The sequence below is a fragment of the Poecilia latipinna genome, unplaced genomic scaffold (genome assembly GCF_001443285.1).
Source record: "Poecilia latipinna isolate Pla-1442-1.1 unplaced genomic scaffold, P_latipinna-1.0 Scaffold63, whole genome shotgun sequence".
Lineage (NCBI taxonomy): Eukaryota > Metazoa > Chordata > Actinopteri > Cyprinodontiformes > Poeciliidae > Poecilia > Poecilia latipinna.
The window spans coordinates 212,105-239,627 of NW_015112679.1; the positions used below are offsets into that span (position 1 = coordinate 212,105).

Below are 27,523 nucleotides of genomic sequence, written 5' to 3' on the forward strand. Positions count from 1 at the left end.
TTGGCAGGTGGATTTTATATATAAAATTCTGGTGACTTCTTCCCAAAACTTCATGGAGGCGCCCCACCAAAAATGTGAATTTATGCATATGTAGATATTTTTTTTGTTTTTAATTGCCTCTTCCTGTTCTCATTCCTTCTCCTTTCCAATTAAATTCCCAACTTCAGGCCAGTGTCTGTTCTCACAGGTATCCACAGCAGCTTCCTCATGGCTCAGTGATCCTCGCCTCCTACTCTTCCTCCTCCTCACCACCACCATCATCATCACCATTATTCATCCCTCCACCACCTCCCCTTTCTCTTACATCCCAGTCTCCCCGGGTTCTCTTCCAGGAAGCGGCCAGTCGGATGCTCTGCTGGAATGCCTGGGAGAGAGAGCATCCTCACTGTCCGTTGAAAGAGAGAGAGAGAAAGAGAGAGAGAGAGAGAGGGCAGGAGAGAAAGAGAAAGAGAGGTCCAGCGGGGAAGAGGTGGAGGAGAGAGGAAGCGGGGTGGCGGTAGGAGAGAGGAGCAGACATGGCTTCTAAAGAGATCTCAGCCTTTGGTTTCGTCAGTGTGACCAAGGATATGACAGGTGGGTCCTCTCCGTTGTTTAGCTCCTGAAATGATGCCCGCGTGCGGCCGGGGCGCGCGTGCTGTCAGTTCTCGGGATGCTTTTTTTTTTTTTTTTTTCCTCCCCTCCGCGCGGCTGTCGGAGGCTGAAACCGAGCCGACGCATCGGATGCTCGTCATGAGCTACACCTTCATGTTTTGTCCCGAAGCTTTCCGGGGCTGGCTGTTTCATTATCAGGGCATGGGGAAGTAATAATTGATGTGACGGCGAATCGTTCACAGAGAGATGATGCTTTTCTTTAAGTGAGCCCTTCTTACAGGATGAGGCAGTAGGAAAAAAAAATATAATAATAATAAAACAACAAGCCTTAGGCCAGAGAGGGGGGAAAAAAGGGGCGTTGTGGAAATTACGGTTTGCACTCCTGGATGTTGTTCCCCTGCACGTTTTTACTGATGCATCTTTTCCAGTGCGATTTTCCATTGTAGCCGCATGTCTCTGTAGTAATGGGCGTTATTTCTATTTTTGCGACTCGTTTATGTTTGTTTCTTGCACGCAAAGTGCAGAAAAGAGGGTCCTGACAGAGCAGATGTTCACCGTACCTCACCAAGAAGAAGAAGAAGAAAGGGATATTTAAAAATAAAAATGCATACCCTGGACAAACCAAGCGGGGGCACACAGGATGCACAAATATTTATTTCTGTCCTCGTCAAACAGCAACAGCTTACATATGTCAAAGTCACAGCTCCGCTCGGATTTCAGTGCTATTGCGCACACGCGCACTCTCGCGCGCGCAGCCTGCACACATGCTCCGGGTGGCAGGGACTCTGCTGCTGAGTTAATTACTCGTAATGGCTCTATTAGGGGCTCTGTGATGATTAATCCGGTTGAATCCCCGCTCCCGCGTTCAGTCACCTGCCGGGCTGCACCGCCCCCTGCAGCCCCGCCTGCGCTCTCTGTCAGGAGAGGCACCTGGTGGCCTGCGGACCCGCACAAGGTCACCGGGAAGCAGCTAAAGTTACAAATATGGATGGACTCTTTGTACCGAGGTGCCGTGAACAGAGAGTAATGCGTGTATTACGGGAGATCTTTTTTTTTTTTTTACTGTGTGTGTAAATGCTTTAAATTAACAGTTTAAATATTGCTTTCACTAAAAGTTTTAATTGTACCTCAAGTGAATATATCTAAAAGGCCTTAGAACACATTGTCTTACACTGAGTAAACTAGTTTTAAATGAAGAACCCTGAAGAGCTGCAGTATGTAATTGTTATAAAAATATGTTTTTGTTGTTGTTTTTTTATTATTCTTGTATTGATATGTCTTTATTTTATTTATTTATTTATTTATTTATTTATTTATTTTTATCGGAGGAAGTTATATGGTTTACACGAGTTGAAATTAGCTGAGCATTTGTGGCAGATTGTAGCAAATCATGTAGCAAGGGGGAGGGTGTGAGCAACACATACATGAGGATGGTTCATAGCTCTAAGGCCTTCCTCCTGGCTCTGATTGGTTGTTTCTGACTGAGTGGTGTATTTCTGTAGATAGCAGTAGGATCTCAGAGGAGCTTGATCTTTTTTCACAGATTTTCTGTCACGTTATTATGGCAATTTTAACTAATATGTTAAAAACAACTTTTTTTACACTGACGCTTTGATTGATCTCTAAATAGTTCTATAGAGTAAAGGTAAGTGTGTAATTTATATTTCTCTGTCCTGAATTGGATGGATGGATGGATGGATGGATGGATGGATGGATGGATGGATGGATGGATGGATGGATGGATGGATGGATGGATGGATGGATGGATGGATGGATGGATGGATGGATGGATGGATGGAGTATAAAGTTGCTGTACATAGACAGAGGGATGTTGGATCCTGTCTCATGCTCGTTCTCTTCCACTTATCCCACAAGGTTTTCGTCTTTAGCAGCTGTAATGATCAATTTTATAACCCAAATCAACCATTTGTAAATTGATTTGGCCGTTTCAGATCGTAATCCTGCTGAAAGATGCAGTGGAAGAAGCAAGGAGAATTTTAAAAACTTGGCTGGTATTTCAAAAAAGGTTGCCGCGCCATGCACTCTCACGAGGTTTTCAGTGACATTGAAAAAGAAACTATTACTGGACATGTATGGGAAACTTTCCCCACACATTATTTCTTGATTTTACACCAAACCTCTCAGGAGTGTTTGTTGCCTCAAAGTTTGATCTTTGTTACAACCTCCTGCAGAGGTTAGCAAACTTAGCATATTTTTCTGACATGCCTTCCAGACGACCAAGGTAGAGTGTATCTACTGGTTGTCATGGAGACTTAGTGACCCTAAGATGCCACTCTTTGCTGCAGATTTCTCACTGTGAGGTTTTTTATTTATTTATTTATTTATTTTATTTTGCATCCTGCTCACTTTGTGTGATGGCAAGATATGTCCTGACCCAACGCAGTGGCCTGTTGCTGAAAGACGAGCCTCTGAGTTATATCATATTTATCCTCCAGGGAAATTCGTAAATTACTAATTAGAAGCCAATATATAGTCGGTTCAGCTACATTTATTTCAATTAGATCGTTCGCAGTAGCAACAATTGTTCCTCTTGTGGTGGGACATTTTTACCCACTGAATAAATCACCCCAAGTTAAAGTATGCATTTTTTCCGGTAAGATTATTCTACTGCAATAAAAGATGTACTCATCTTAAGATTTATGTTATCTTTCCTAGGGACGCCAACAGATTCATCCGCATCACTGTGTATACGTACATAAAGCAGATGACAAAGCAGAGTAGGAAAACGCAGAGTGCAGTATACTCTGCAGGAAATGGGATAAAGTTCTTGATGCAAAACATCAACAATGCTTTTCTTCCCAAAGACTCATTATGCGCCTGAAAGACTTGGCTGTTTCTCAGACTGCATGAACTTCAGAGCCAAATCCCAGAGCCTCCAGCTTTGCTATCGATTTCCTCATAAACTCGTCAGTCGGGATGCTGAGCAGCTACTGTAATTGAGACTCTGAATCATGTAATTCCTTCCAGCGAAAGTGTGCTTCTGTGAAAGCGTGCGGCTGCTGTGTGCGCTCCCGCCCTCCCGGTGAGTAAAGACGCCGGGCTTGGAGCGGCAGGTCATGTGAGCTGAGTATGTACGATCCAGACCGTGGCGCCGCTGGCTGACGGAATCAGTTCCCTGTGAATCATGAACGGTGACTCTCTTGAGGTGTCGTGTTTGCCCTCTGACGGAGAAAACAAATTTAATGCATATCCAGAAAGTTTTTCTTTTTTTAAAAAAGAAAAAAGAAACTCACTATCCTCTTAGGCCTTCGCCACGTCTGTGGCATTATGCTTATTATTTAGTCAGAAAATGAATGTTGAAAATTTGATCTTTACCCAAACATTTGCAGCTACTTTGTGTGTTTTGCAGAAAAGCCAGAGCCGGTCCAAGGGATAAACAAACTAAGCCAATACTTGGGGCCACCAGAACGGCTGGCTGTCTCTTAGGCTGGACAATAAATTAATAACAATATATATGTCATGGTAGAGATGTGAATGTTCAACAGTTTCACAGAACTCTGATCCAGATTTGCTTGTCAATGACCACACACATATTAGCGAAGCTACAACTGGCTCATTCACTGTGACCAAGTCGTAAACTCAAAATCCGACCTTTCTCCAGTCTGTGAATGCACCACATTAGGGGCTGCTAGTTCAAGGTTACAGAAACACTCTTCGGTGTAGATGCTGTTACTGAGAGAAGAAGACTGGCTCAGAGATGTAAGAAGCTACAAGAAAGGAAAATGCATTTGGAGGAATAGATTACATTACAGGAACGCAGTACATTTCAGCTAAATCTATTAGTGTGAAGGTCTATTATGTGCTGCATCTTTCAAGCTTTTTCTGTCTGGGAATGGACTAGATTTTGAATTGTTGGCCATTTTAAACGTCCTCTATATTACGCGCAAACATAAAACACCAGACAGAATGTCACATATACAACGACTCTGAATTTCATCTTGTACCATCACATTGTCCCTTTATTTGTATTTGGCCCAGATGTTTTAGCCTTAAGTGTGTAAGCTTTTAGTTTTCTAAATGTTTTTAGCCAAGTATTCCTGTGGGCAATACGGCTGAATTAAAACCAGCGAGTGGAGAAAGCAGAGTCTTCAAATAATCCTGCACAGTAAACGTTATGTCTCATTTTCTGCTCATCAGAAATAATACTGCTGCTGTTGGAAACGCAAGTGTCTTTACAGTGTAGACGCTGCGTTAGTACTAGACACTGAGGTGATTTAGCAAATATAAATGCAGACATAATTTGTGTATGCATCGGAAAGATTGAAAGATCGCATGGTTTAACTGTTTTAGACATTTTGTCACGTTTCAGCCACAATCGTCTGTATGTTGTTATGGAGTTTTATTTGATAGGCCAATACAAAGTAAGTATAATGGCGATGTATAGCGAGGCATTATGCATAGTTTTAATTTTTTACAAATTAAAATCTGGAAAGTCTTGCATGCATTGGTATCCAGTGCCTGTGAGTCAACCAGACGTAAAGGAGATCATATGTGAACAGTCATTTTCAAATTTTGCTAAAAATTGTAAACTCCTTACAGGTCTGGACTTTGACTGGGTCATTCTGATCCACAGCGATGCTCTGGTCTGAACTCTTTCTACTGTAAATGTAGCTGTGTGTGTTGTATTGCTGGAAGGTGAACGTCTATCCCCAGTCACAAATCTTTTGCAGCCTCTAACAGCTTTTCTTCCAGGACTGCTCTTTATTTATCACCAACCAACTCAGCTTTCCTGAGTCTGTGGAGTGTTGGTTTTATTCCATTTTAGTCTTGTGGTCTCGTATTTAGTGACTTCTAAAGCCAATTGGTTACCATTGATTTGATTTAGGGGAGTCAGATTAAAAGGGGCTGAATACAAAGTGCATGCCACACTTAACAACCACACCCCACAGGTACGTGTTGGCCGACATCTGCTAAAATACTTTAAAAAATGTCATTGCAACTGTATAAATGTACCAAATATGGAGTTTATCTCACACTAATTGTCTAATGAGTCAAAATTTTAACAATATATTTGTTTGTTTCTTTGTTTTACTGACAGAGAGCATCCGGAAGATTATCGACAAATCATCCATCAAGTTCATTTGTAGCATTAAGCTTGACACCAAAAACGGCAAAACAGAGGACAGGATTCTGGTAAGCTGCCTTTCTTCTCCCATCTGCACCGACTTAATGGGCCTTTTCTTTTAACTCTTGTTGTCTGAAGCCGAGCAGCATTACCCCACCACATATATACCATGCATGTTCTGCGTCTTTGAAGTCCGGTCCTGCTGGGTCTCTGTCAAAGTGCTGATAGCCACGCCGGCATTATAGCAGCTCCTCGCAGTTTACCAGCCAGAGCAAGCGCCTCGCTTCTCCGGTCAGATGCTAACTGCATTAGGGCCGGTGTCCCACATCAGCGGGCGCTGTTGGCAGCCTGGCAGGATAAATATTGGATCTGCAGCGTCTGTGGAAGTGCCTATGGATCCCCTCTGTGTCTGTGAGGCACAAAGTGGAAGCAGTGGGGGTGCTTAGCAGCCTTTGATTCTGGGGTCCTTTCATCAGAGAATATGGGGCAGAGAAGGAAATCTCTGCTGGAGCGAGGGGAAGCTGAGCCAGCTATCCAAATAAAATCTGGGGCAGCTATCCTCTCACACCGCGGAACCAGAACTCGGACCGGACCGAGGATGAATGCCGCCTTTTTTGCGAGATGCGGTCCTCCTCCTCCGCCTTGCAGGGCGAGGTGGAAGGGCGTCTGCGGGCGTAGCGCAGACACACACGGCACACAGAGGCGTTTTACTGCGGCACAATCAGAGCTGCTTCCCTCCTGTTTATCAGGGACTCATGTTGCTTCTTCAATCCTTCCTTGAGCAAATGAGCTTCTTCGTCTTGGCAGCTCAAAGCTTCACTCAACGGACGCTTTAATGAATCATCGTGTGGCGAGAATGGGCAGTTGGGAGAGTTTTGGCGTGCATAGCCTTTGATATTCAGACTCTTTGATTTGTGTATCTGCCAAAAAAAAAACACACAAAAAAAACCATCTTTCCCCGTAATCTCTTTCCAATCCCTGTCTCATTTACTGTTTCCTCTCAAAAGCTAAACTGGAAGGCGAAGAGTTCTCACTCCTGCTGGGCGCACACAGAAGACAGAAGAAAAAACAAAAAGAGAGACTGGAGGTTGATCAAATGCACTGACCTGGCATTTGGCACAGGAAAAGGAAGGATAAATGTGTTTATATTTCATTAAGATAGGGAGTTTTAAGGAAGGTAGGACGCCAGCTAGCCAGCTTGTGGAGTGGGTGCGTGTTTCAGGATGGGATCAGTGGTTCCCCTCCATCACCACAAGTCACGTTAATTCATTTCTGACACAAGCTTCCTCTGAACATTCAGACCAAAAAAGAAGAAGATTAGAATATCAGTCCGGCAGCAGAGTTTTACAACGTCATAAGCATGACGAACGTACGCTCTCTCTTTTGATGCAAAACGCTCAGATAAGAGTCTCTCTCGCCTGCTGCCTCAGCATGATTTACCTCTATTTACTCGTACGCACTCTCTTAACAGCGCGCTGTAACCCAGACTCATCACCGTAATGTGATCCAATCTGGTCTTTCTAATCAACTCCTTCAGACAGCCTTTGAAGCGAGCCGCAGATTCCTCCCCTCCCGCCTCCCGCCGCTCCAGCCTCACCCCACTCAGCGCTCCTTCTCTCCATCTCACAGGCACATTTTGCTGTGTGGGTGTAAAAGGGCTGTCAGTGCACGCTTCAGACAGACCCGTGTCAAGCTCCTCTCAACGAAAAAACAAGAGAGCAGAGCAGGAGAACACTAAACTTAATTACCGCTCTTCGCCGGGGATAGACAACGTGGGGTCGATTTGGGTGTGGGTCGGCATGCTTTGTCCTCCAGTGGGGGGGTAGATAGGGTGTTTTAAGCGGGGGACCATCCGAGAGAATAGAGTAAATGATTGGGAGCGACGGAGCAGAAGAGGAGAAGAGACGTAGCAGAGGGCAGGACTCAGGGGCTGGCGGAGAGCAGCAAAATGCCAAAGAATCACTCCCCTTTGTTTGCCTTGATGAAGCGAGACACACTGACTTTATTCTTTTGGAAAGGTGTGTTTGCAAATATAGAAGCTCCGTCTCTCAGAGGCTTGATCGCATTTGGCCCGGAGGGTTCATTACGCAAATGTGTTTCGCAGAAGTCTTCCGTCAATAGCTGCAGACCTCCAAGCCTCATTATTTCCATGGCCAAGCAGCTTCAGTCACCGTCAGATGCGGTGATGTAAACCTGCTGCCACTGGACTCCAGAGCAGTGGAGATGTGTTCTCTGGACAAATAACCAATCACGCCTCTCTGTCTGGCAATCTAAGGGATGGGTCTGAATCTGTGAAAACGACTCTTGCCTGACTTGCTTGTCTCAAGGTGAAAGGTTTGGTTCAGGAGGGATAATCCTGTTTCTCAGGAGTTGATCTTGGACTCTTGGTTCCAGTGAAAAGACGTCTTAATGCTTCAGCAAACCAAGGCATCTTATACCACTTTATGCTTTGGAAATAGTTAGAAGATGGTGACAGCCTGATTGTGCACCAGTCCGCAAACCAAGGTCCAGTAAGGCATGGATGAGTGAGTTTGCAGTGAAGAACCTGACTGGTCAGCAGTCCTGACCTCGACCCGATCCGGCGTTTTTGGGGTGAATTGGAGTGGAAACTGCGAGCCATCTCATCTAACACCGATTAGTATCGAAACCTGGTTATAGGTCTTCCAAGAGGAGTTGCAGCTGTTACTGCATCAAGCAGTGAGCCAGACACCCAATTAAAGTCTTTGTAATAAGAATGAGCCGTCATTAAAGTTCATATGTTTGTTTATTGGCAAGCGGCACAATATGCTTGGCGATGTAGTGTATATCCTGAAGCTCATGAATGCCTCTGCAAGGCACAGAGGAGCTTCGGTCATTCATACAGATGGAGGAGCAAGTTGTGTTCTTCCACGTACACACTCTATAAATTTGCATTGATCTAAAAACAGTAATCTGGCGTCCTGGCACTGCATAATCAGATTTACTATTTTTAGCACAAATGCATTGACTTGACGGTTGGAGGAAGACGTTTTTTTTTTTTTCAGTTCTGATTTTTTTTTTTTTTTTTTTTTAGTTCTTCCCTGGGGAGAAAAACACAAATCAAATTTGGTCACTGTTCCCACCAAGAGTGGCTTTTCTCAAAATAAACTCACGTGCCACTTTTTGGTTGCCTGCAGCAAAATCAACGTAAAGTTTAAAGAATCACATCCGGTCTTTGCAGCAGCGTGTAAAAAATAAAATACTGTAAGGCTTCGCCGTTTCTCAGCCTGCAACACAAGACGTTCAAGTGTCACTGACATTGCAGGGCTTTTAGCTGGATCGATACAAGAGCATATGCTTCCCATCATTACCATGGAAACTCCTCGGACCGTTTCCTCCCTGTGGGGAGCGTGAATGTGCAGCGAACCTTTCCACAATCTTCATTCAATCTGATTTGCTGTATTTCTTCTTTTTGTTTTTTGTTTTTTTTGTAAGGTCCTCGCAACATGGCGTCTCTATTTCCTGGCTCCAAAGATTCCAGCTAAGGTGCTTCTTACTGTTTTCTCAAATAAATGTTCAGTGTGAGGTCTTTTTTTTTTTTTTTTTAGCTCCATTTCCAACCGGAGTCATTACTTTCTGAAATGTATCTCTGACAACAGGTAGAAACCACTTTCAACTTCTTGGAGATTCGAGCTTTGAATTCTCACCCTGATCACCAGGTGAGTGAACCATTCTCTGCTTTTTTTCTCTCTCTCTCCTCACAATACTGCCACTGCTGTTTGTGTCTGTGTTCGCACTCTTACATCACGCTGGCCTTCAAGGCAGAACTACGTCAGTTACCTGGAAAGGAGAGACTTCTTTGTATTTTTTGTGGAGGAATGTGATTAAACGGGTTTTTTTATTATTATTTCTTCATTTGCTTCCAAATTTAGTGATTTTTTTTGCGGGTTTTTTATGATGTAAAGTTGAACGTCTCGTTCCATAAAGTCTCAGCTCATTCCTGAGGCTGAGTGCTTGATGGTTGATTTTTAGACTCCACTCAGGAGGGATGGTGGGGCGAAGAGTGAAAGAGCTGTTTTGACAGGCAGCAAGCAGCGCAGTGTGCAGTGTCGTGTGAAAAGTGTTAAAATGTTTATAATATTTCCATTGTAACTTGCTAAAGAATAAGTAATGAAAATGTTCTGGTTTGTCGGTGCTGAGTGAAAGACAAGGAAGAGCTTACAAATCGTACACGGATTCTCACAGCTGGACGTGGCTCGAGATTTGGGATTGTTGGAAAAAAAAAAAAAAAAAAAAAACCTGAAACAAATCCAGACCTGAAACCAAAAAATTTAATTAAAAAAAACTGTTCTTTTTAATTATGTTCACTGCATTTCTGTTTTTCCCGCATTTTTTTTTTCTTTTTTTTTGTGCAGGTTATTATAGACACAGACAAGACCGGTTACACCCTGAGGTTCGAGTCCCGCGAACACCTCAATCATGTGGTCAGCCATATTAATTTCGCCCTGTCCCGAATATTCAACAACTCCATCTTTGCGTAAGTGCTCCCGTCCTGAAAGAGAAAATCTGAGCTAGTCGTCACCAGACGTGGGTTGGACAGAGACTCCCACAGAATGAGAAACTGTGGTCACTGATACTTCTACCCAAAATATGTGTGACCCATAGACTAATCAAGGAAAAATAATAACACAAATCAGAGAATAACCGCTCAGATTAAAGAACAAAAATGTATATACACCTGAATTGGTGCATCTCTAATCGTTGGGGCTGGGAGATATTGGCAGTTTTGAAACTGTGACTTTTCAAAACCGGAGTATGTCTCAATACCAGCCCATGCCTAGTCACCACACGTCTGCGCATCGTTTGATATATCAGAGCACTGAAGACGCATGACCTTTATTTGCACAATTATCAAAAAGATAGACGAGCCCATACAGTATCTGTGTTTCTTTGTGTGCCGGCAGCCCGTCCATCTGTCACTCAGACAGTGACCTTTCGGAGGGCAGCAGGAAGTATTCGCCCAGCTCGGAGACTTCAGTGGAAACCCAGAGGGCCTGTGGTAAATAGAGACATTATCATCAAGCGGCAGAATTTGCACACAGGCAAAAAAACCCGTGGAGCCGCACACACGGCGACGCGAGCACGTGTTTGGCAGGCTCGAGAGGAAGCTGGCAGACGCATGCTTCAGCAACGCTCTCCCAGATGTTCTCTTTAAAGCCGCTGCCTAAATGAAAGATTGATAATTGGGACGAATGTTTGCGTGTGCATTTTCTCCTTTATGGCTGAAAGAAGCAGCTGTTCACATCATTCCTCATTCTTTTTTCTTTTGCTGCTCTCTCTTGTTTGTTTTCCTCCCGCCTGCCTCCCTCAGGAGGCTTCTCAGAGACCTACGCTGCTCTGTGCGACTATAATGGCATCAGCTGCAAGGAGGAAGTGCAGTGGGTAAGAGCTGTGGGACTGTGTCGGTGCCACTGTGAGTGCTTTTAGTATTACATACTGTATGGCGCCGAGCGCAAAATGAGTGGTCATACATTGCAGAAAAAGAGGCTCACGGGTAAAATTGCTCCTAGGATGTGGACACTATCTATCACTCCCAGGACAGCCGAGAGTTTAACCTGCTGGACTTCAGCCACTTGGAGAGCAGGTCGGTGACAAAAGATGACCGAGAGCTTTAGACTCTAAAAGTACGACGCTCCGTTTACGCCGTTTTCGTCTTTTCCAGGGATTTGGCGGTGATTGTTGCATCCATGGCATATAACACCTGGTTCACCAAACTGTACTGCAGAGACCTTCGCATAGTAAGTGTGTTAGAGTTCAGCTGCATTCAGCTGTTTTAATATTCATAGGTCAATCAATCTTATATATAACCTTTAAAATAAGTCGATGCTCCTTCTCCAGGGAGTGATTTCTGTTACAGGGAAAGTTGATTTTTGCGCATTTCTGTCAGGATTACATTTTTATTTAACGTCAATGCAAAGAGGGCGACTTGCACCTGGGTTCACATTGGGCGCTCTGGGTTTCTCCCAAAGACCAGAAACATGACCAGCTGCATTTCCACTCACCATAAAATTGTGCAAATTGGGAAAGAAAAAAAAAATTATTTGCTTAATGGAAATATTGAAAAAACTCAGGTTTTACTATAAAAGGTAGTTGGGTTAGTATGATAGATGCATTTCGCAAAACTGCAATAGTAACACGTGTCTCGCATCACATGATCACGTGATCAACAGTTGGGTGTTACTACTGACACAAACAACAGAAATGACAGCAGGAAGTAGTCTAATTTGTGGTTTGTTGTTTGTTTTTTTTAACAATGTGCAGCTGGCTCCACCAGAGCTTTCGCAGTACCGCTCAGTTCAGAAAAAGTTCTCTGTCATTCAAACGTGTTGAATCCATAGCTCTTGTGTAAAATCACTGGCTGCAATTTCCCCAAAGCGCCGCATACGAAGTCGCTTCCAGCCACAAGGGGCTTGACGCTCAAACACCTCAATAATAATAATCTCCTCTGATTGGCTGATAGATGAAGAAAGCTAACGCTACGTCTGAGTTACGAACATAACATCATGTTTACATCAGTCACTGCCATGATTTTTAAGGACTTATCGTGTGAAAAAACAACTTCACACCAGAATCTTATTTAATGGAAATACCGCAATAGGAAAAAAATTTTTTTTGACATTATCAGAATATAGGCAAAGATTTTTGCACATTTGTAATGGAAACACAGCTACTTTTAAATTAATTGCTCTTTCTAAATTGCCCTGACGTGTCAATGCGGTTGTTTTTCTCTGAGTTGCCCTGTGACAGACTGGCGACATGTCCAGGGCAAACCCAGCCTTACACCCTTAAATAAGGGCAAAAATGCTTTCTGTGGTTAGAGTCTAAGCCTGGGTCTCTGCCTAGTGCATTTAGTAGACCTTGAAGTATTGTGCTGTTCCAACCAGAAGGAAACAGAGAGTTTTGTTTGGAATATTCTCACTCTGAGAAGGTAAAAAGCGGTTTGAGACTCTTAACAATTCTGCTTCGGCCTTGGTGCGACATCATGCTCTGAAAACACGTGGCAGAAACACCCTTTTCTACTTCAGAGTGCTGAGACAGCAATGGACCGACTATCTGACCCAAGGTAGAGGAGGACAGATCGATCCAAGACATTGATACACCGATAACAAGTTGGTATCAGTATCGGATCGATACTAGTGTGGTAAGATTGACACCTTAGCTTCAGATTCCATCTTGAAATTTTATTTTAATTTGTGTTGCAGTGTCTCAACGCTACCTCAAAAAATGATTTTGATTTGATTTGCTCTCGAATCATAATTTTATTTATTTAGGAAAAAATGTGCAGAAACTTTGTTTTTTTCTGTTTAAAATGTTCTAAAAGTAATTTGTAGACTGATATAAACTGTCCAAATTAAATCATAGGTTTGATTTGTCATTAAAGAAACAACACCTGCAAGTTAATGATACATCAAACCAAAAATAATAAAAAAAAGTATCACTACCAGTATTGGTATTGCTACTTTTAAGATACGTTTTAAAAATCAATTTCAGTTCTGCTCTGAATGACAAAGCAGCCATGACGCATTGGAGCAGCAGAGTTACCTCTGTTAGCAAACAGCAGCTGTGACCAAAGGCTGACGGTCCTTTCAGCCAAGGGAATCGGGGCCAAGAGAGCTGGCAGAACCTGGAGCAAGAGCCCAGGCTGGTACTGTGGAAGCAAACGCCGTCCGACCCACCTGGAGTTCCTCCAGTCCCGTCCTGTGATGAGACAGACGTCTGGCATCAGGACGCGTCTGATCTCCAGGCCTTCCTCTGTTTGAACTCCTCTTCTGAATTCTTCCGGACTTTTCTTCCATTTGAGACGAGTATTTAAAAATAAAAATACAAATTGCGTGCAGGAACTCGATTACCTTCCCCGAGGGAAAAACATAAATCTTTTGATAGAGTTGAATGTTTCTTCATAGAATAGACAGATGAAACACGTTTGAGCATAACGAGGTCACTTCCTCCAGGTGCTGTAAAGATTTCAACCTTTTAAAATACGTTTATCAAAATTCACACGTGCTTTTCGCTATCTTACGTGAGCTTAAATGTCTCCACTGAATTTCCAGTGTTTCTGGCGTATCTCTCTGAACCCGGTTTAAGGGATTTGCTCTTTTTATATCTTACCAACAGGGGTCGGAGGTCACTGAGCAGGTCCTGCACACGGTCAGCAAATCTTCCAGCCTCGAGGAGATCACTCTGGAGAATGCCGGCTTGAAATCGTGAGTTGCTCTTTTCAAACCGTGTTCACTTTGCCGAGTATCACGGATTATTCTGAAGATGTAAAGTTTGTGTTGTGGGCTTTTCAATGACATTCGTTCACCAGGCAGTAGGAGTCTGTCGACCCACGCAAGCGGCTTCAAAACAGACTTCAGAAGTTTACGCTTCTGTTAGAATGCTTCTGTTTATTCACAAATCATTTTTATTCATTAGCCCAGTTACTAGCAGGATGTTTGAATGTTATTCCTGGTCAAATCTGGGTACTGAGGATTCTTCCCGCAGTCCAGAACCATTGATGGCCATTCTGAACTGCTTGTGTCTTGGTGCGATCGATCATGTGTTTTATTTAGTCCTACAGTTGTTTGCTCAAATTTGTGAAACAGCTATTTTGGAAGTTACGGGTGCAGCCATTTGTCCCACTCCTTTCTGAAACTTAATTATTTTCCATTGCTTTGTTTTGTGTTTTTATGATTTGGAGTTCATGTCAGAGAAAATGAAGTAATTTGAATGTGTTAGAAGTTGTGTTTTTCCTATTATATGTTTATAAATCAAACATCTCAGCAAATGAATTGATTCAATCAATTAAAACTATTCTGATTTGTGTGTGTGTGTGTGTGTGTGTGTGTGTGTCTGTGTGTGTGTGTGTGTGTGTGTGTGTGTGTGTGTGTGTGTGTGTGTGTGTGTGTGTACAGAGACTTCCCTCAGAAGATGGCCACTGCTCTTTCAGAGAACCCAGCTTCTGTCATCCATTCCATTAATTTGGCCCACAACTCACTGGACAACCAAGGTATCAGGAAATGCGTCCCTCTGACTGTACAATTCACTGTGTCTTAAATAAATTAGATGCTAATGAATGTTTTGTTTTGATCCAAACTAGATGCACTAATTGTCATTTTGTGGCTCATTTCTGATCTATGACTTTTGTAAACCTTTGCAGCCTGACGATACAGATTTCAGCTGATTGGTAGAACCGTGACATAAAGAAATATCAAAACTGTATTTAAAACATTTGTTTTCTGGCAATTGCCAGGAGTGGTAGTTTATTTTTGTACTTGGAGCAGAGCCAGCCATTTCACTTGTTTAAAACAAAATGATTAAAGGCATATTTCAGCTGTTTTTAAACTGAATTTTACATTCTGTACTGGCATTTGGCATGGACACCACTGCTAAACCAGCAGCTGCAACATGCATTCCCTAGGAATCCTTATCCTTATCTTAACCCTGAATTAAGATGCAGTATGTTGAGCCTTCCTGTTGTACACTGAGAATCGAAAGCTTTGCTTTGTGTCAGGATAGTGTTGAAAATACCTTTTTTATTTAGCTCTTCAGATTTCTGTTGTTCCAAACTTTTTTTAACACTCTACTAAAACTGAGTAGCTAACACTGAGCCTCTCAGTAACAGCTTCCACACTGAAGAGTTTTGTCAGCATGAGCTTCAAGTATTTCAATGTTTTCACTGATTACGAAAAGAGAGAATGAATATTTTAACCGGCTGGTTACCTTTTGCCAATTCTTATGTGCAGCTTTAATCAAATATTTTTTTAACTATTGTTTTCTTATGTTCTGTTAAACTACTATTTACCTTTTTTTTATATTAAGTGTCCATTACATGATTCACGGTCTAAGGATCTCGTCTTTTACCATGTATGTTTTTGTATCTTAAGCTAGTTTTTGTGTTTCTGTGAATGCTGCAGGTGTGTCCAGCTTAATCCAGCAGGTGAGTCGCCTTAGCAAGGGGCTTCGTCTCCTGAACCTGTCCAAAACTTCACTTACGTCAAAGGGTTAGTACCTCTTTACTTCTCTCTTGCCTTGACTACATCTCAGGGTGCACTCACACCGGCCCTATTTCGTATGCTTTAGTCTCTGGTCCGCTTGTGCAGACTTTGTGTAGAAAGTCCGGTTCGTTTGGGGAAGTGTGAATCCGAAATCGAACTCTGACGATAAAAAGCAAACTCCACCTACAAACTTCTGTCTCGGTTCGATTCAAGGGAACTCTGGTGTGGTCCGAATGCACGTGTGATCGCAAGCTGACAAACGGAGACGGCTCCAAAAGTGGACTATATCGCAGGGCATTCTGGGTAAATGCAGCCAAAACAAACACAAGAACCTAACGCTATCAGAAGAAATGGCTTATTATCATTTATTAAAGAGAAATCCTACAACCGCTAAAATCTGACGCCATTCCATTTTTGTTTACATGTCACGAAGAAGGAAGATACTCTCGTCACTTCTTCAGAGGTCTTTGTGTCATTTCCTTCTGTGGTTCTTGGCGCAGCGCCCCCACAGGCGAGGGGGCGGAGGGGGTGTTGCTCAAAAGGTTTGAGACAGTGCAGTGTGAAAGTGAAGCTCAAAACAAAACAAATGTTGAAATGTTGGACCCCAATCAAACCAAGTCTACTGAACTATCAGGTGGGAAAAGTATGAGCTCAGTCCTAGCTCGACAAAACACAGAATCTGACCAAAGCCTGCACAAGGTTAGCTAATTTTCCTGAACAGAACCCACACTGCGGGTTAGAGGAGGTAAAATCCTCCGAGCTGCAGGTTATCCCCCCCAGGGAGCTTCGCTGTCTCGTGTTTTTCGTCCTGCTACAACTCCAGGTTGACTCACGATGCTGAGCACTGCCCTGCAGGCTGCATGTCTCTTGTTCCTGTTCCCTGCACCCAGTGGAGAATTTAAATATTGCATTGAATTGTTCTGCTTCCCATAACATTCACTGATACTCTCTGCTCTAAGATCCGCATGAATAATGTACGAACGTAAATGTTTTGAGAGCATTCCCAGTCTCTTAATATCATAGCCTCTCTCTCTCTTTCTCTCTCTCTCTCTTTTTCTATCTCTGCCTGTCTCTGTCTCTCAGGCGTCGTGTCTCTCTCTCAGGCTCTGTGCTCCAGCGATGAATACTCCAACTCCCTCCTGCACCTGGACCTGAGCAAGAACCCCGGGGTCCTCTCAGGGGAGGACGCCTCGGTCAGACAGCACAATCCATCCGAAACGAGAACACGCTCTCCTCCTCCTCCTCTTCCTCCTCTGCAGCCTGTAACGTGTCGCCTCTGTTCCTCTGGCTTTCTGTTTGCAGAACTTTTATCTCTTCTTGTCTCAGCCAAACTGCCTGGTCCACTTGGATCTGTCGGCCACCGACTGCTCCGTCGACTCTGTCAGTAGAAGCGTCCGGCTCTGCTCAAACTCTTTTTGCCTTTCTGTCCGTGCCCAGATTAACTGCTTCCCGCCCTGTGTCTCATGCAGCTATTTGGGGCTCTTCTGAGGGGGTGTTGCGCTGATCTTTCCTTTCTCAATCTGTCCAAAAATACCTTCTCGCACAGGTTAGTCACGTCTTTAACATCACCTTGACGCCAAAAGCGTAGGAAGATAGGCGATGCCTTGCGAAAGTATCCCGAGAACTTTTTATATTCTGGAGTTACTTACTGTTGTTTTCTGGGAATATCTCGTCCAGGTTAGAGGGAGAGAGACTCCAACTGGTCCATTCTGCCGTTTGGCTACGTTCACACAGCAGGTCTTCATGCGCAATTTGTTTTGTTCTTTTTCTGAAATACGACTTTTTGTCATGGTTGTTCATACTACTAACTAAACCCGAGCACACAGCTTCCCAAAGGAGCGCGTTGGTTACACAAGTAGTAATGAACGGAGCCGTTTATGGGTCAATTTTTAAGTTTATTCAACAATGAGAGTCAATAGGATTCTAACAAAACAACCTGAAGGAACCAGATAAGAAGTAAGCACAGCTAATGGTGACGGCCTTCTGTGGAGCGTTGACCGCAGCAACCTCTGTCTGGATGTGCAGTCAGAACCAGGAGTGGTGGGATTGTGATGTAATGCGCTCCGGGGGAACAGACTTCTTTCTTAATTACATAATCATCGTTTTCCGCCATCCGGATTTACCGCATCTGGCTTATTTCTGGTGCAGAATTAAGATGCATGTCACGTCAACGACATAAAAGTTGGATTAATTGCGGCATGACCGTTCAGTCTTTGAAAACAGTCGGATATGTATCCAATTAATTTTTTTGCCGTCTTTTACCACCATTTCGTTCCCTGATTTACTCACATTCATCTCCTCAAAGCGAGTCTAGGAGTGAATCGCTGGAACTTTGTGGTTTCTTTCTGTCCTCCGTATTTAAACTCAGATTTCTCTTTGTACTTTCTGAGAGAATCTTGAATATTTTAGCCAGCCAATCAGTCATTTGACCCCTCCTGCTGGCCCTACTTCCTCAGAAGGTGTAATTGTCATTCTGTGTCTGCGCTCTCACGGCCGCACTCATAATTATCTAGCATTTAACTAAAGTGACTTCATGCGTGGAGCTCGCTTCACCTCATCTCTGCATTACTCCTCTTTGATCCTCCCTGTTCTTCCCCTGATGTCACAGGAAAGTGAAGGATACGCTGCCGTTGTTCCGTCAGTTCTTCAGCTCGGCCTTCAGCCTCACTCATGTCAGCTTCGCCTCTATGAAGCTGCCCCCCGACGTTCTGAGGTATCTGACATGTCATCTTCCATTCCTTTACTCGAGTCGCAGCTCTTTTATCTCGGGTCCGCTGCGAAGGAAGCAAAAAGGAAGCATCTGGATGTGTGAAGCCACGCCAATCAGGTCCGTATTTAACTCTCGTTTTCTTTTTCAATCACTTTGTGATCACAGAGCAGTGCTGTCGGGGCTGACCACCAATCCTCACATCACCGATCTTCATCTGGACATCAGCGGCTGTGAGGTAGGAAGCCATTTTTGCCTCCCTGCAGCAGATTAAATGAGTGTTACTGTGCATATTTCTATATGCTTCCAATTTTAGTTACAGTTGACACAGTGTGCTTCCCCACTTCTGCAGCGATGAAGCTCTAGTTAAAGACAACTTAAGATTCAGTTTAAAACATAAAAAGACAAAGCAAAAAATATATACTATGCAGCTGAATAAATTAAAGTCTGTTGTAACATGTGAAACCCTTCCACAAGTGAACTGCTTTCCACATGACTTGTTACATTCAAAAGTTATACCCAGTGGCAACATGTGAAACTTATATTGTGTGGGTTTGAATATAAGGTACGTGGCAAAACGTACCTCAAGCGGAATATGTTAACACGTGTGTTTCAGATGTGAAAATTACTGTTATGTGAAAAATCTTCCCTGTGTTCCTGTCCATATGAGAACGAAATCCTTTAGTTCCATGTGAAACGTACAGAAATACTGTGGAAATGATGTTATAAAATAACACGTGTAACCTAATTTTCCACAAATTTGTGAAAATTATATCCTGGAGTAACATGTGAAATATCTTTGGAAATGACTCTGAGTGGCAGCATGTGATAGATGAGTTCTGGGGTGTGATTTTTTTAATGTGTGAAAATATTATTCTTTAGTATAAATCACATTGTCTCCACATGTGAAACACGTTTTTGTGACATGTTTACATGCTGTTCTCGCTGGGCATATGTGGAACATGTGGCCACCTGTTTCTGCCAGCTGCTCAAATGCCAAAAAGAGGAGATACAATGTATTTTGTTTTTTTTATAGGTAACATAAAGGTGTGGAAAAATTTTTCTACTGTTCTTTTCTGTCTATGACTTTAACGTGATATTTAGTTTCCCTTTATGTATCTTTTTTCACGAAACATACCAACTTCACTCTTAATGAATAACATATAGTGACTCAGACAAGATGATAATTAAATGTGTTAAACTCATTTTCATCTTCGGTCACATCAAGATCAAGAATGTTCTCAAAGGGCCGGTTGGTCCAGAACGTATTGATCAAATCCATTAACAAACTGATCAAATATTAATAAATAGCTGTCTGCATTTATTAGGGTCTTCTAAAAATGAAATAATATTGAGCATCTGTTAATTATACTGAACATTAATTGTCTTCAGAATTTTATTGTAATCAAAATCACTCTTTCTGTGGCGATACCTTAGAAATATAAGTAATATATGATTGTAAATTAGACTTTTTGTTACTCATCACGCCAATCGTAGGTCCGAAGTGAGACATACTGCCACCTGCAGGTGGGAGTTAGCATCACTTAAACCCAATGTTTAAATTTGTGAAAGCAATAAACTTGTGAAAAAATGTGGGGGTCTTTTGATTTCGAGCGAATTTCCTATTGATGCAATTTGGCAGTGAACAGGTACAAAACTGCTTTGATTTAATAGAATAATGCCTGAGCACACAACTGTGATCTTGAAGGCTCTATTTATGGTTCCCTCTGGAGTCTAGAGAGGACTCATAAAAAGCTGCGGCGGGCATCATTTGGCCCCCGGGCCTTGAGTTTGACACACATGATTTAAACTGTTTCTCTATTTGCAGCTTTGTTAGAACCTCCTCAGGCCACCACTTTCAGTTACTTTAAAAAGTGGGATTTTAACAGAGCTGTCCTCCCACAAACATAAACCTGAGTCATTTTCACTCACGTCTGACCCGTATCGGTCCTCTCCTCTGTCTCACGCTCAGCTGAGGTCTGCGGGAGCCGCCGTAATCCAGGAGCTCTTCCCCCGGGTCTCCTCCGTCGCCACGCTGGACATCTCCGACAACGGTACGCCGCGCGTCCTGCTGCGACCTTGACTTTTTCTGAAACCGTGGTAGAAGACCCAGCGTCCCCGCTAATGGATCATGCCACGCTGAGCCCTGCATATGTGTGTGTGTGTGTGTGTGTGTGTGTCTGTGCGTGCGTGCGTGCGTGCGTGCGTGTGTGTGTTGACAGGTCTTGATGCAGACTTGCTCACAGTGCTGCCTGCCCTTTCGAGACACCCTTCTCTAAAACACCTTCATCTGGGCAAGAACTTCAACATCAAAAACAGGTGCTGCCACCACTCCATGTCACGCTCTACTGCAATTATTTGTGTGTGTGTGTGTGTGTGTGTGTGTGTGTGTGTGTGTGTGTGTGTGTGTGTGTGTGTACATGGGCTGCATGTGCCAGCTTGAATAAACACATCAATAACTTTTTTTTATCGTTTTTTTGGAGGCGGCAGCCACCAAAATAACTCGCACCAGCCTCGTTTTGTGTGTCTGTCTCCACGGTTTCAGGGTTCTGGATGAAGTCTTGCAGAAGCTGGTTTCGCTCATCCAGGAGGAGGAATGCGTGAGTGATGGCTCTGAATTTAGCGACAGTCAAAAAACCCCCCCGCTGTTCTCAGTTGTTTTTGACCGAGTCTGACGTAAGCTCAGATCACTTGCCTTCGTTACTAAAAGATGTATTCGGTGAAAGTGTCGTTTTCTTTTTGCGGCATATCAGTTTTTGGGGTTGCATCATTGTTTTATGATGTTTCGCTGTGGATATGTCACTGCGATGAATTATTGCTACCCCTCAGTTAGCGTTGTGGACATAGTTTCTACTTCACTACTCACACATATTGTAAATAATTCATGCATACAGTGCACATAGTCATGTTGGCAAGCTGTCACATCAATATGCACTAAATTTTACTACCGCGTTTTATCCTCAAGGCTCCATCTCCCACTGTTTCCTCTCAGTTTTTTGTTTCTCAACTTCATTTTTAATGCTCCCCCCTCTCCCTTTCTCTCTTCCCACACGCTTGACTTTTATTTGGTGCTTTCTTCTTCTGCCCCCTGCAGGCCCTGCAGTCTCTGTCCCTGGTGGACTCGCGCTTGCGCTCCCGGGGGACGGTGCTGGTCAACGCATTGGGCAGCAACACCTGCCTGAGAAAAGTGGACCTCAGTGGAAACAACATGGACGACATCGGGGCCAAGATGCTCAGCAAAGCCCTGCAGATCAACACAACGCTCAGGTGAAGGAAACTACACGGAGGGGAGGGTTGTCTGTGTTTCTTTTTGTTGTTGTTGTTTTACATTGTTTACAATATAGACAGCGTTGGAAAATCGCTGTCTATATTGAAAAACCCCTCAAATATTTTTCTTTTCATTTTTCCATATTTCAGCCACAAACTTCAACACGTTTTATTAGATTATGTTTGTAATATACTGATGCAAAGTAGTGCAATTAGGCCTGTCACAATAACAATATTATCGTTTATCGCAATAAACTCTGGGACAATTTATCATCTAGTAAAATTTGTTTTTGTGACAGGGCCTGAGTGCAACGTTAGCTCTGACCAGCTTCCCTGTCTGTGTCGACAGAAATCATTCCCACAGCATAACCCTGCCACCACCACATGTCGTCAGTGGTGCTCCGTGAAATGACGATAAAATACAATAAATTTTGTGGTTCCGACTAGACAAAATGTGAAGAAGTTTAGGGTGTGTATACTTTCGTAACACGATTTGATTGTTTTTTATCTCTCTCCAACTCACACTCTCGCCCTGCAGGAGCGTGACATGGGATCGCAACAACACCTCCGCTGCAGGATTTCTGGATGTGGCCCGAGCCCTGGAACAGTAAGAACTGACACGGCCTGCTTGTTTTGTGGAGATGTTTGCTGCAGTCATCAGTAAGAGCCGTATGCCTTATGAGTCCATGTACGAATACCTCAAAGGACACTTTGCCTGCTTTCTTTCTGGTTTTACCTCTCTGAAAACTGCAACATGAGCAGGTTATTACTTATTTCGTCTCACTATCTGACATGGTCCAGACTCGCCTCGGGGCCACGGAGGCCACGGCTGCACAGATCAAAGCTCTACTCAGGAATATTTTGGGGGCGTGATATTTTGCAAACCCTGGAACCTCTGAGCCAGTTTAAATTTCTCTTCTCGGTCCCATAGTGTCTGTTTTAATAACTTGACCTTTTTGTCTTTCTCTGCTCCCTCCTTTCTTTTAGTAATTTCACCTTGCAGTACATGCCTCTGCCCCTAAGTGACATCAGCCAGGCGTACCGCAGCGCTCCGGAGAAGACAGAGCAGGCCCTCACTAAGGTTGGAGTGCAATAACTGTCTGGATGATTTATTGACTGATGGTTGATAAAAAAAAAAAGTAGACATGTGCCCTTCCGCAAAGAAGCACACCTCTACTTTAAATTGGTGTTGTGCTTTTGGCCAAAATACATCAAGCACAAATATTCTTTCCAAACATTAATCACCACCTATCTTTAGATCAGTCACCTGTAGGGAATGGAGTTAACTCTTTCCACACCGTGGGAGTGGCCGTACTATGTGTTTTCCAGGCAGAGAGTACCATTTTATAGCACAGTCAAGTAGCTGTGTTAATTTCAGTTGTTATAAAAATGCTTTATATATATCAAATATTACTCAAATGAAACCTGACTTTGTATTTTCACGCCATCAAATTGGGCCTCTGTCTCTTTAAAAACTCCGCCTTCAGGAAGTCATCACAACATCCGTCCTCTATTAACCCTTTAATAACGTTTTTACCAGTGTTGCACTGAGCAGTAGTTCATACATTGAGCTCAGCAGATGTGTAGTTCCACCAGGTGATTGCTTATTGCTGCTGGCTAGTCTGAAGGAGCTGAGTGGGAGAGTTGTGAGGGAGGTGTTGCTCTGTGGGGGGGGAAGGAGTAAATTTCAGAAATTTTCTTAAAAAAAAACAAGAAAATCTTTGAGCTCCGAAAGTTGAACATTTGCTAGAAAAAACTTTGAAATTTTGAGATTAATCTCAAAAAATTTCTGGAAAAAAAACAGGACATTTTTGAGCGTGAAAAGTCAGAATTTAGCTGGGGGGGAAAAAAACCACTAAAGTTTTGAGATAAATGTCAAAATTTCTGGGTTTTTCTCCAGAAATGTACTCTTCCTTTTTTTTCCCCATCTACAATGGCCTTAACGCGCCATCTTATTAATCTCCTATCAAAATTGTGAGGATTTTTTTTCATAAAATAATAGAAACAGCCCCGGGTAATATTTTATTGTAAATGTGAGGTGGGGGCTTCCTAATGAAAGTTTTTCAAATATGAACTCATAGTTATTGCGACTCCCATGGACAAAAGTAGCATGACATAAGAGAAGACTTTTTATAAGCCAAGTCAGCTTACACTCAAGCTCCTTCTATCGTCTGTAAAAGCTCACTCTGAACTTTGACCTTTCCGCCTGGTTTTGTCGCCTTGCAGATCCAGCGCTCTCTGGTCAGGAACAACCAGACGCAGCGCTTCTCCCAGCGCCAGGCTCTGCGGCTGCACCAGGGCTTGGTCACCAGCACCGCCGAACAGGTATCTCCTTCTATGAGGGATGTTTTTTTTGTTTTGTTTTTTTATTTCGAGTGTCTCATGAGTGTCTGTGCCACCGTCACCTCACCTGCCCTGTGTGTTTCCAAGGTGATGGAGCGCCTCTGTGTGCGCGTCCAGCAGCAGCTTTGTTTGTTGCGAGGCGCCGGAGAGATGGAGGAAATTCAAGCCGCCAAACAAGTCCTGAAAGAGGCCAGGAACTCTCGAGCTGTGAGGGATACGAAATGTTTATACGCGTTGGTCTACGTTCGGTCTGAGTTTGAACGAACCCCCCCCCCCCGATGTCTCCCCAGCTCTACCCTTCGCTGTGCGAGCTGGCCCACGTGCTGTCTGTGGACGGGCCAGTGCGGCAGAGATTGGACTCCCTGGCGGGCGAACTCGCCAAAGCCGCTGATAAGGAGCTGCAGGTAGATCCGAGAGCTTTCTTTCGCCTTGCCCTCCCTGACGGATGATAGAGTTCGTGACAGTCGCCGTCCGTTTCAGGTGATCGTCGACTCCATGGTGTCACTCTGCCGCGAGCTCTGTCCTTTATCATCCTCTGCGGCGGAGAGATTAAGCCCTCCGCTCTCGTCCGTCTCCGAGCGGGTGTCCATCCCTCGCTCCGCCATCCGCACCGCCCTCATGGAGAGAGCGGCGCAGGACATTCACAGGGCTTTGGAGTAAGAGCAGCAAAGCAGTCGTGAGTTTGATAAGCGGGGGCCATTGATTTGCTCTCACCTTTACTAACCGCTTCTCATCTGTCTCTGCCTTGCCTCGCACTCCATCTTCTTCAGAGAAGTGAAGCTGTCCGTGGTTTCCTATCTCACCAACTCCATCGTGGACCAAATCCTGCAGGAGCTCTACGCCACCCACAAGACCCTGGTAAACACTGGCCCCCTCTCCGCGAAAGGGTGTGAAAGAGACACAGATTGATTGTACGAGTGAGTGACAAAAGAGTTTAAGAGTGCCGTGTGTCTCAGACCCGGCAGGTGTCTCATCTAAAATGCTGGGAAGGGACGTGTGAAGATGGGACTGCGTGGAGTTTTAACAGACACAGAGACTCCCTGGACATCACAGATGAAGAGCTCAGCACCAGCATAGTGAGTGTGGACATTGTGTGTTGCTGCGTGCGCGTGTATGTGTGCCTGTGTATGTGTGTGTTATCATTTTTATTTTCTCTGGAAATGTGTCATACTTACCTCACCCACCATCGATTGTTTCTTTCCTTATATGTTTTGTTTACTATGGTCGCTTTGTGCAACTTAGGCAGAAATGCACCGATCAGTCTTGCGGCCGATTGTCCATAATTTCAATTTCTTTTCAGGAAATTAAATTATGAAAAAAACAGTATTCTACGTACTGCTGCTGGCATTCCTGCCAGGAGAAGTCATTAATTATACAAAGCATGAGCAGAGGCAACGTCACACTGTGTGTGAGAGAGTGTGGTGACTGTGTGACAAAGTTTTATCAACTTTGTTATACAACGTAATGCTAGCTGCCCAATCGCCAATTAGTGGCAGCTACATTCTTCCATAGAGGATTGGTTCTCAAATGTACGACCCCGTCCCACAGTGAAGTCATGATATTTTAAAATAGGGTTACAAAAGGAGTCAAACGTCTGTCGTGTTTTCTCACTAAAGGAAACATTCCCATTCCCATTCGTTTATCGTTCTTGCAAGTTTCAAGTTGGGAAAAATTGGAACGCCTCCTGAAATCTCCTGAAAGTTCCAACCCAAAAAATTCAACATGGCTGCCACATGTTAAAAAAAGGGACAAATATTTGTTTTTCTTTCCCATGGCTGGGAAAAAGTAACTAAAAAATAATAATTTTGTTCTTGCAGCTTCTAACTCAGAGTTCAATATATTAATTCTTGCCTGAACAAACTTTGTTTTGCCACCTCAGTTAATTCCACGCCCTACACTTCCTTTTTAGCGGCACGCTAGCTCTATTAGAAATTGATACAGTAAATAGCAAATATCCGTCTGTGACAACTCCCACACTGAAGAGTGTTCGTTTTTTGCATGCCTGATAAAAGCTTCAGCCTTGTCACCGGTCATCAAAAACAGCAGAACCTTGTCAGTTGCCAGCCTGTTTCTTGGACCGTCTCTTATTTTCTGATTTTTTTGTCAGAATGAATTGAAGAAAAATGGCACAATCAGCATAAAACCTCGAGAGTGGTAGGTAGGTACCTGTGAAGTGGAGTCTGCTTCCTACACACAGCTTAACCCCCTGACAGCAGCAGTCCATTCTTGTTTTGAAGGTTTTGCCTGCAGCCATCTTTGCAGGAAACGTTGTTTTTCTTTCCTTGCCAACAGTCAATCGTGAAGAGATTTAAAGAATTTTGCTGAGCTACACTTTTACCTCTAAAATAATGTACTGCAAAAGTAATTTTTTTCTTGTAAAGTCTGGGAAATTGGAAAACTATCATTTTTTTTCCTCCCTTCTGCCTTCAGCATTTGTTTTGTCGCTGTCAAATCTGACTCCATCAGTTTTAATTCAGCAGTCACTAAGAGTTTTATTATTCTCTCCCTTTTTCTGTTTTTCTCCTCCTTACGTTTTCTCTTACAAAGTCAAGTACTTACTAATTCTTATTTTTATTATATTTTGCAGTTATAGAGTCAGAAATTACCGTTATCCTACATAATATCCCCCTCGGTTAACATGTCGATTAAATGACATTGTTGTTCTCGTTTACAGCGTTTTTAACAGAAATTGAAAGCAGCGCCTCGGTCCTGTCAGAGTCGTCTCAAATGAAGTTTTCAGCATCTGAATTATTATTCCCACTTTCCTGACAGGACCGCCGCAGCTAAAGGTCAGAAACGCTGAGAGGGCCCAGCTCCTCTGCTGGAAACAGTTTAACAACACTTGAATTCATGATGCGTTGTCAATTCGATTGTTTCTTGGCCTTTAGGAGCTTGCGCTGATTGGAGTGATTGAAACGTAGCATTTAAGAGGCCTGTTATTTCTAACAACTTGCCACGCTGACATCAAAGAGTCGGGCTGTGTGCATACATGAAACGCAGCAGGCTAAATATTAAACCCTTGTGTGCTAAGCTCATGGTGTTCACTGCAGCTGAATACGTTTGTCTTGTTTTTTAAATTTCTCTGGTTCATACTCGGACTGGTTCCTACAGATGTAATCTGCCCAGACAGCAGAGTTGTGATTTTGAAAATTGTTTATGGTTTTCACATCAACTCCCGGCTTTTTGCTGTTTGTGCTTTATTCATTAATTGATGGTTTATGTTTGAATCGCAGCTCTGTTGAGTTAGCTTTAGCAGTCAGATCGAATAACCTCAACGTGGAGAAAACGACAATATTTGTCACCAAAGTTTGAGTCACAAAGTACTATTTTTAGGCTGAGCTAGCTTGACTTTCTCCAGTGAAAAAGGTCCAAGTTACCATTATGGCTCTCAGATAACAAGGTAAGTACTTTAACCACTTTTAGACTTGCTTTTTAAACTTATCTCTAAAGAAGAACATTTTAATACTGTCTGAATCAAATCAGAATGGCTGTAATGGAGGAAGTATGTGCTCAATCTGATAAAGAACGAATCAT

General features: G+C 43.3%; 1 protein-coding gene across 1 annotated transcript in view; it reads left to right on the forward strand.

Moving 5' to 3' along the window:
• Positions 1 to 271: 271 nt before the first annotated feature.
• Positions 272 to 27,523, forward strand: part of LOC106963236 (leucine-rich repeat-containing protein 16B-like) — a 43,797-nt gene continuing 16,545 nt past the window's right edge. The window contains exons 1-29 of the mRNA XM_015058037.1: positions 272 to 573; positions 5,651 to 5,745; positions 9,131 to 9,181; positions 9,295 to 9,354; positions 10,051 to 10,172; positions 10,600 to 10,694; positions 11,007 to 11,077; positions 11,206 to 11,279; positions 11,358 to 11,433; positions 13,811 to 13,899; positions 14,590 to 14,684; positions 15,592 to 15,678; positions 16,756 to 16,865; positions 16,975 to 17,052; positions 17,142 to 17,218; positions 18,281 to 18,385; positions 18,548 to 18,617; positions 20,352 to 20,433; positions 20,602 to 20,698; positions 20,925 to 20,979; positions 21,474 to 21,646; positions 22,185 to 22,253; positions 22,634 to 22,727; positions 23,873 to 23,971; positions 24,077 to 24,196; positions 24,280 to 24,393; positions 24,470 to 24,645; positions 24,760 to 24,847; positions 24,946 to 25,065. Of these exons, the coding sequence (XP_014913523.1) occupies positions 516 to 573; positions 5,651 to 5,745; positions 9,131 to 9,181; positions 9,295 to 9,354; positions 10,051 to 10,172; positions 10,600 to 10,694; positions 11,007 to 11,077; positions 11,206 to 11,279; positions 11,358 to 11,433; positions 13,811 to 13,899; positions 14,590 to 14,684; positions 15,592 to 15,678; positions 16,756 to 16,865; positions 16,975 to 17,052; positions 17,142 to 17,218; positions 18,281 to 18,385; positions 18,548 to 18,617; positions 20,352 to 20,433; positions 20,602 to 20,698; positions 20,925 to 20,979; positions 21,474 to 21,646; positions 22,185 to 22,253; positions 22,634 to 22,727; positions 23,873 to 23,971; positions 24,077 to 24,196; positions 24,280 to 24,393; positions 24,470 to 24,645; positions 24,760 to 24,847; positions 24,946 to 25,065 (2,700 nt within the window). The 5' untranslated portion in view covers positions 272 to 515. The remainder of the gene's footprint in view (positions 574 to 5,650; positions 5,746 to 9,130; positions 9,182 to 9,294; positions 9,355 to 10,050; positions 10,173 to 10,599; positions 10,695 to 11,006; positions 11,078 to 11,205; positions 11,280 to 11,357; positions 11,434 to 13,810; positions 13,900 to 14,589; positions 14,685 to 15,591; positions 15,679 to 16,755; positions 16,866 to 16,974; positions 17,053 to 17,141; positions 17,219 to 18,280; positions 18,386 to 18,547; positions 18,618 to 20,351; positions 20,434 to 20,601; positions 20,699 to 20,924; positions 20,980 to 21,473; positions 21,647 to 22,184; positions 22,254 to 22,633; positions 22,728 to 23,872; positions 23,972 to 24,076; positions 24,197 to 24,279; positions 24,394 to 24,469; positions 24,646 to 24,759; positions 24,848 to 24,945; positions 25,066 to 27,523) is intronic.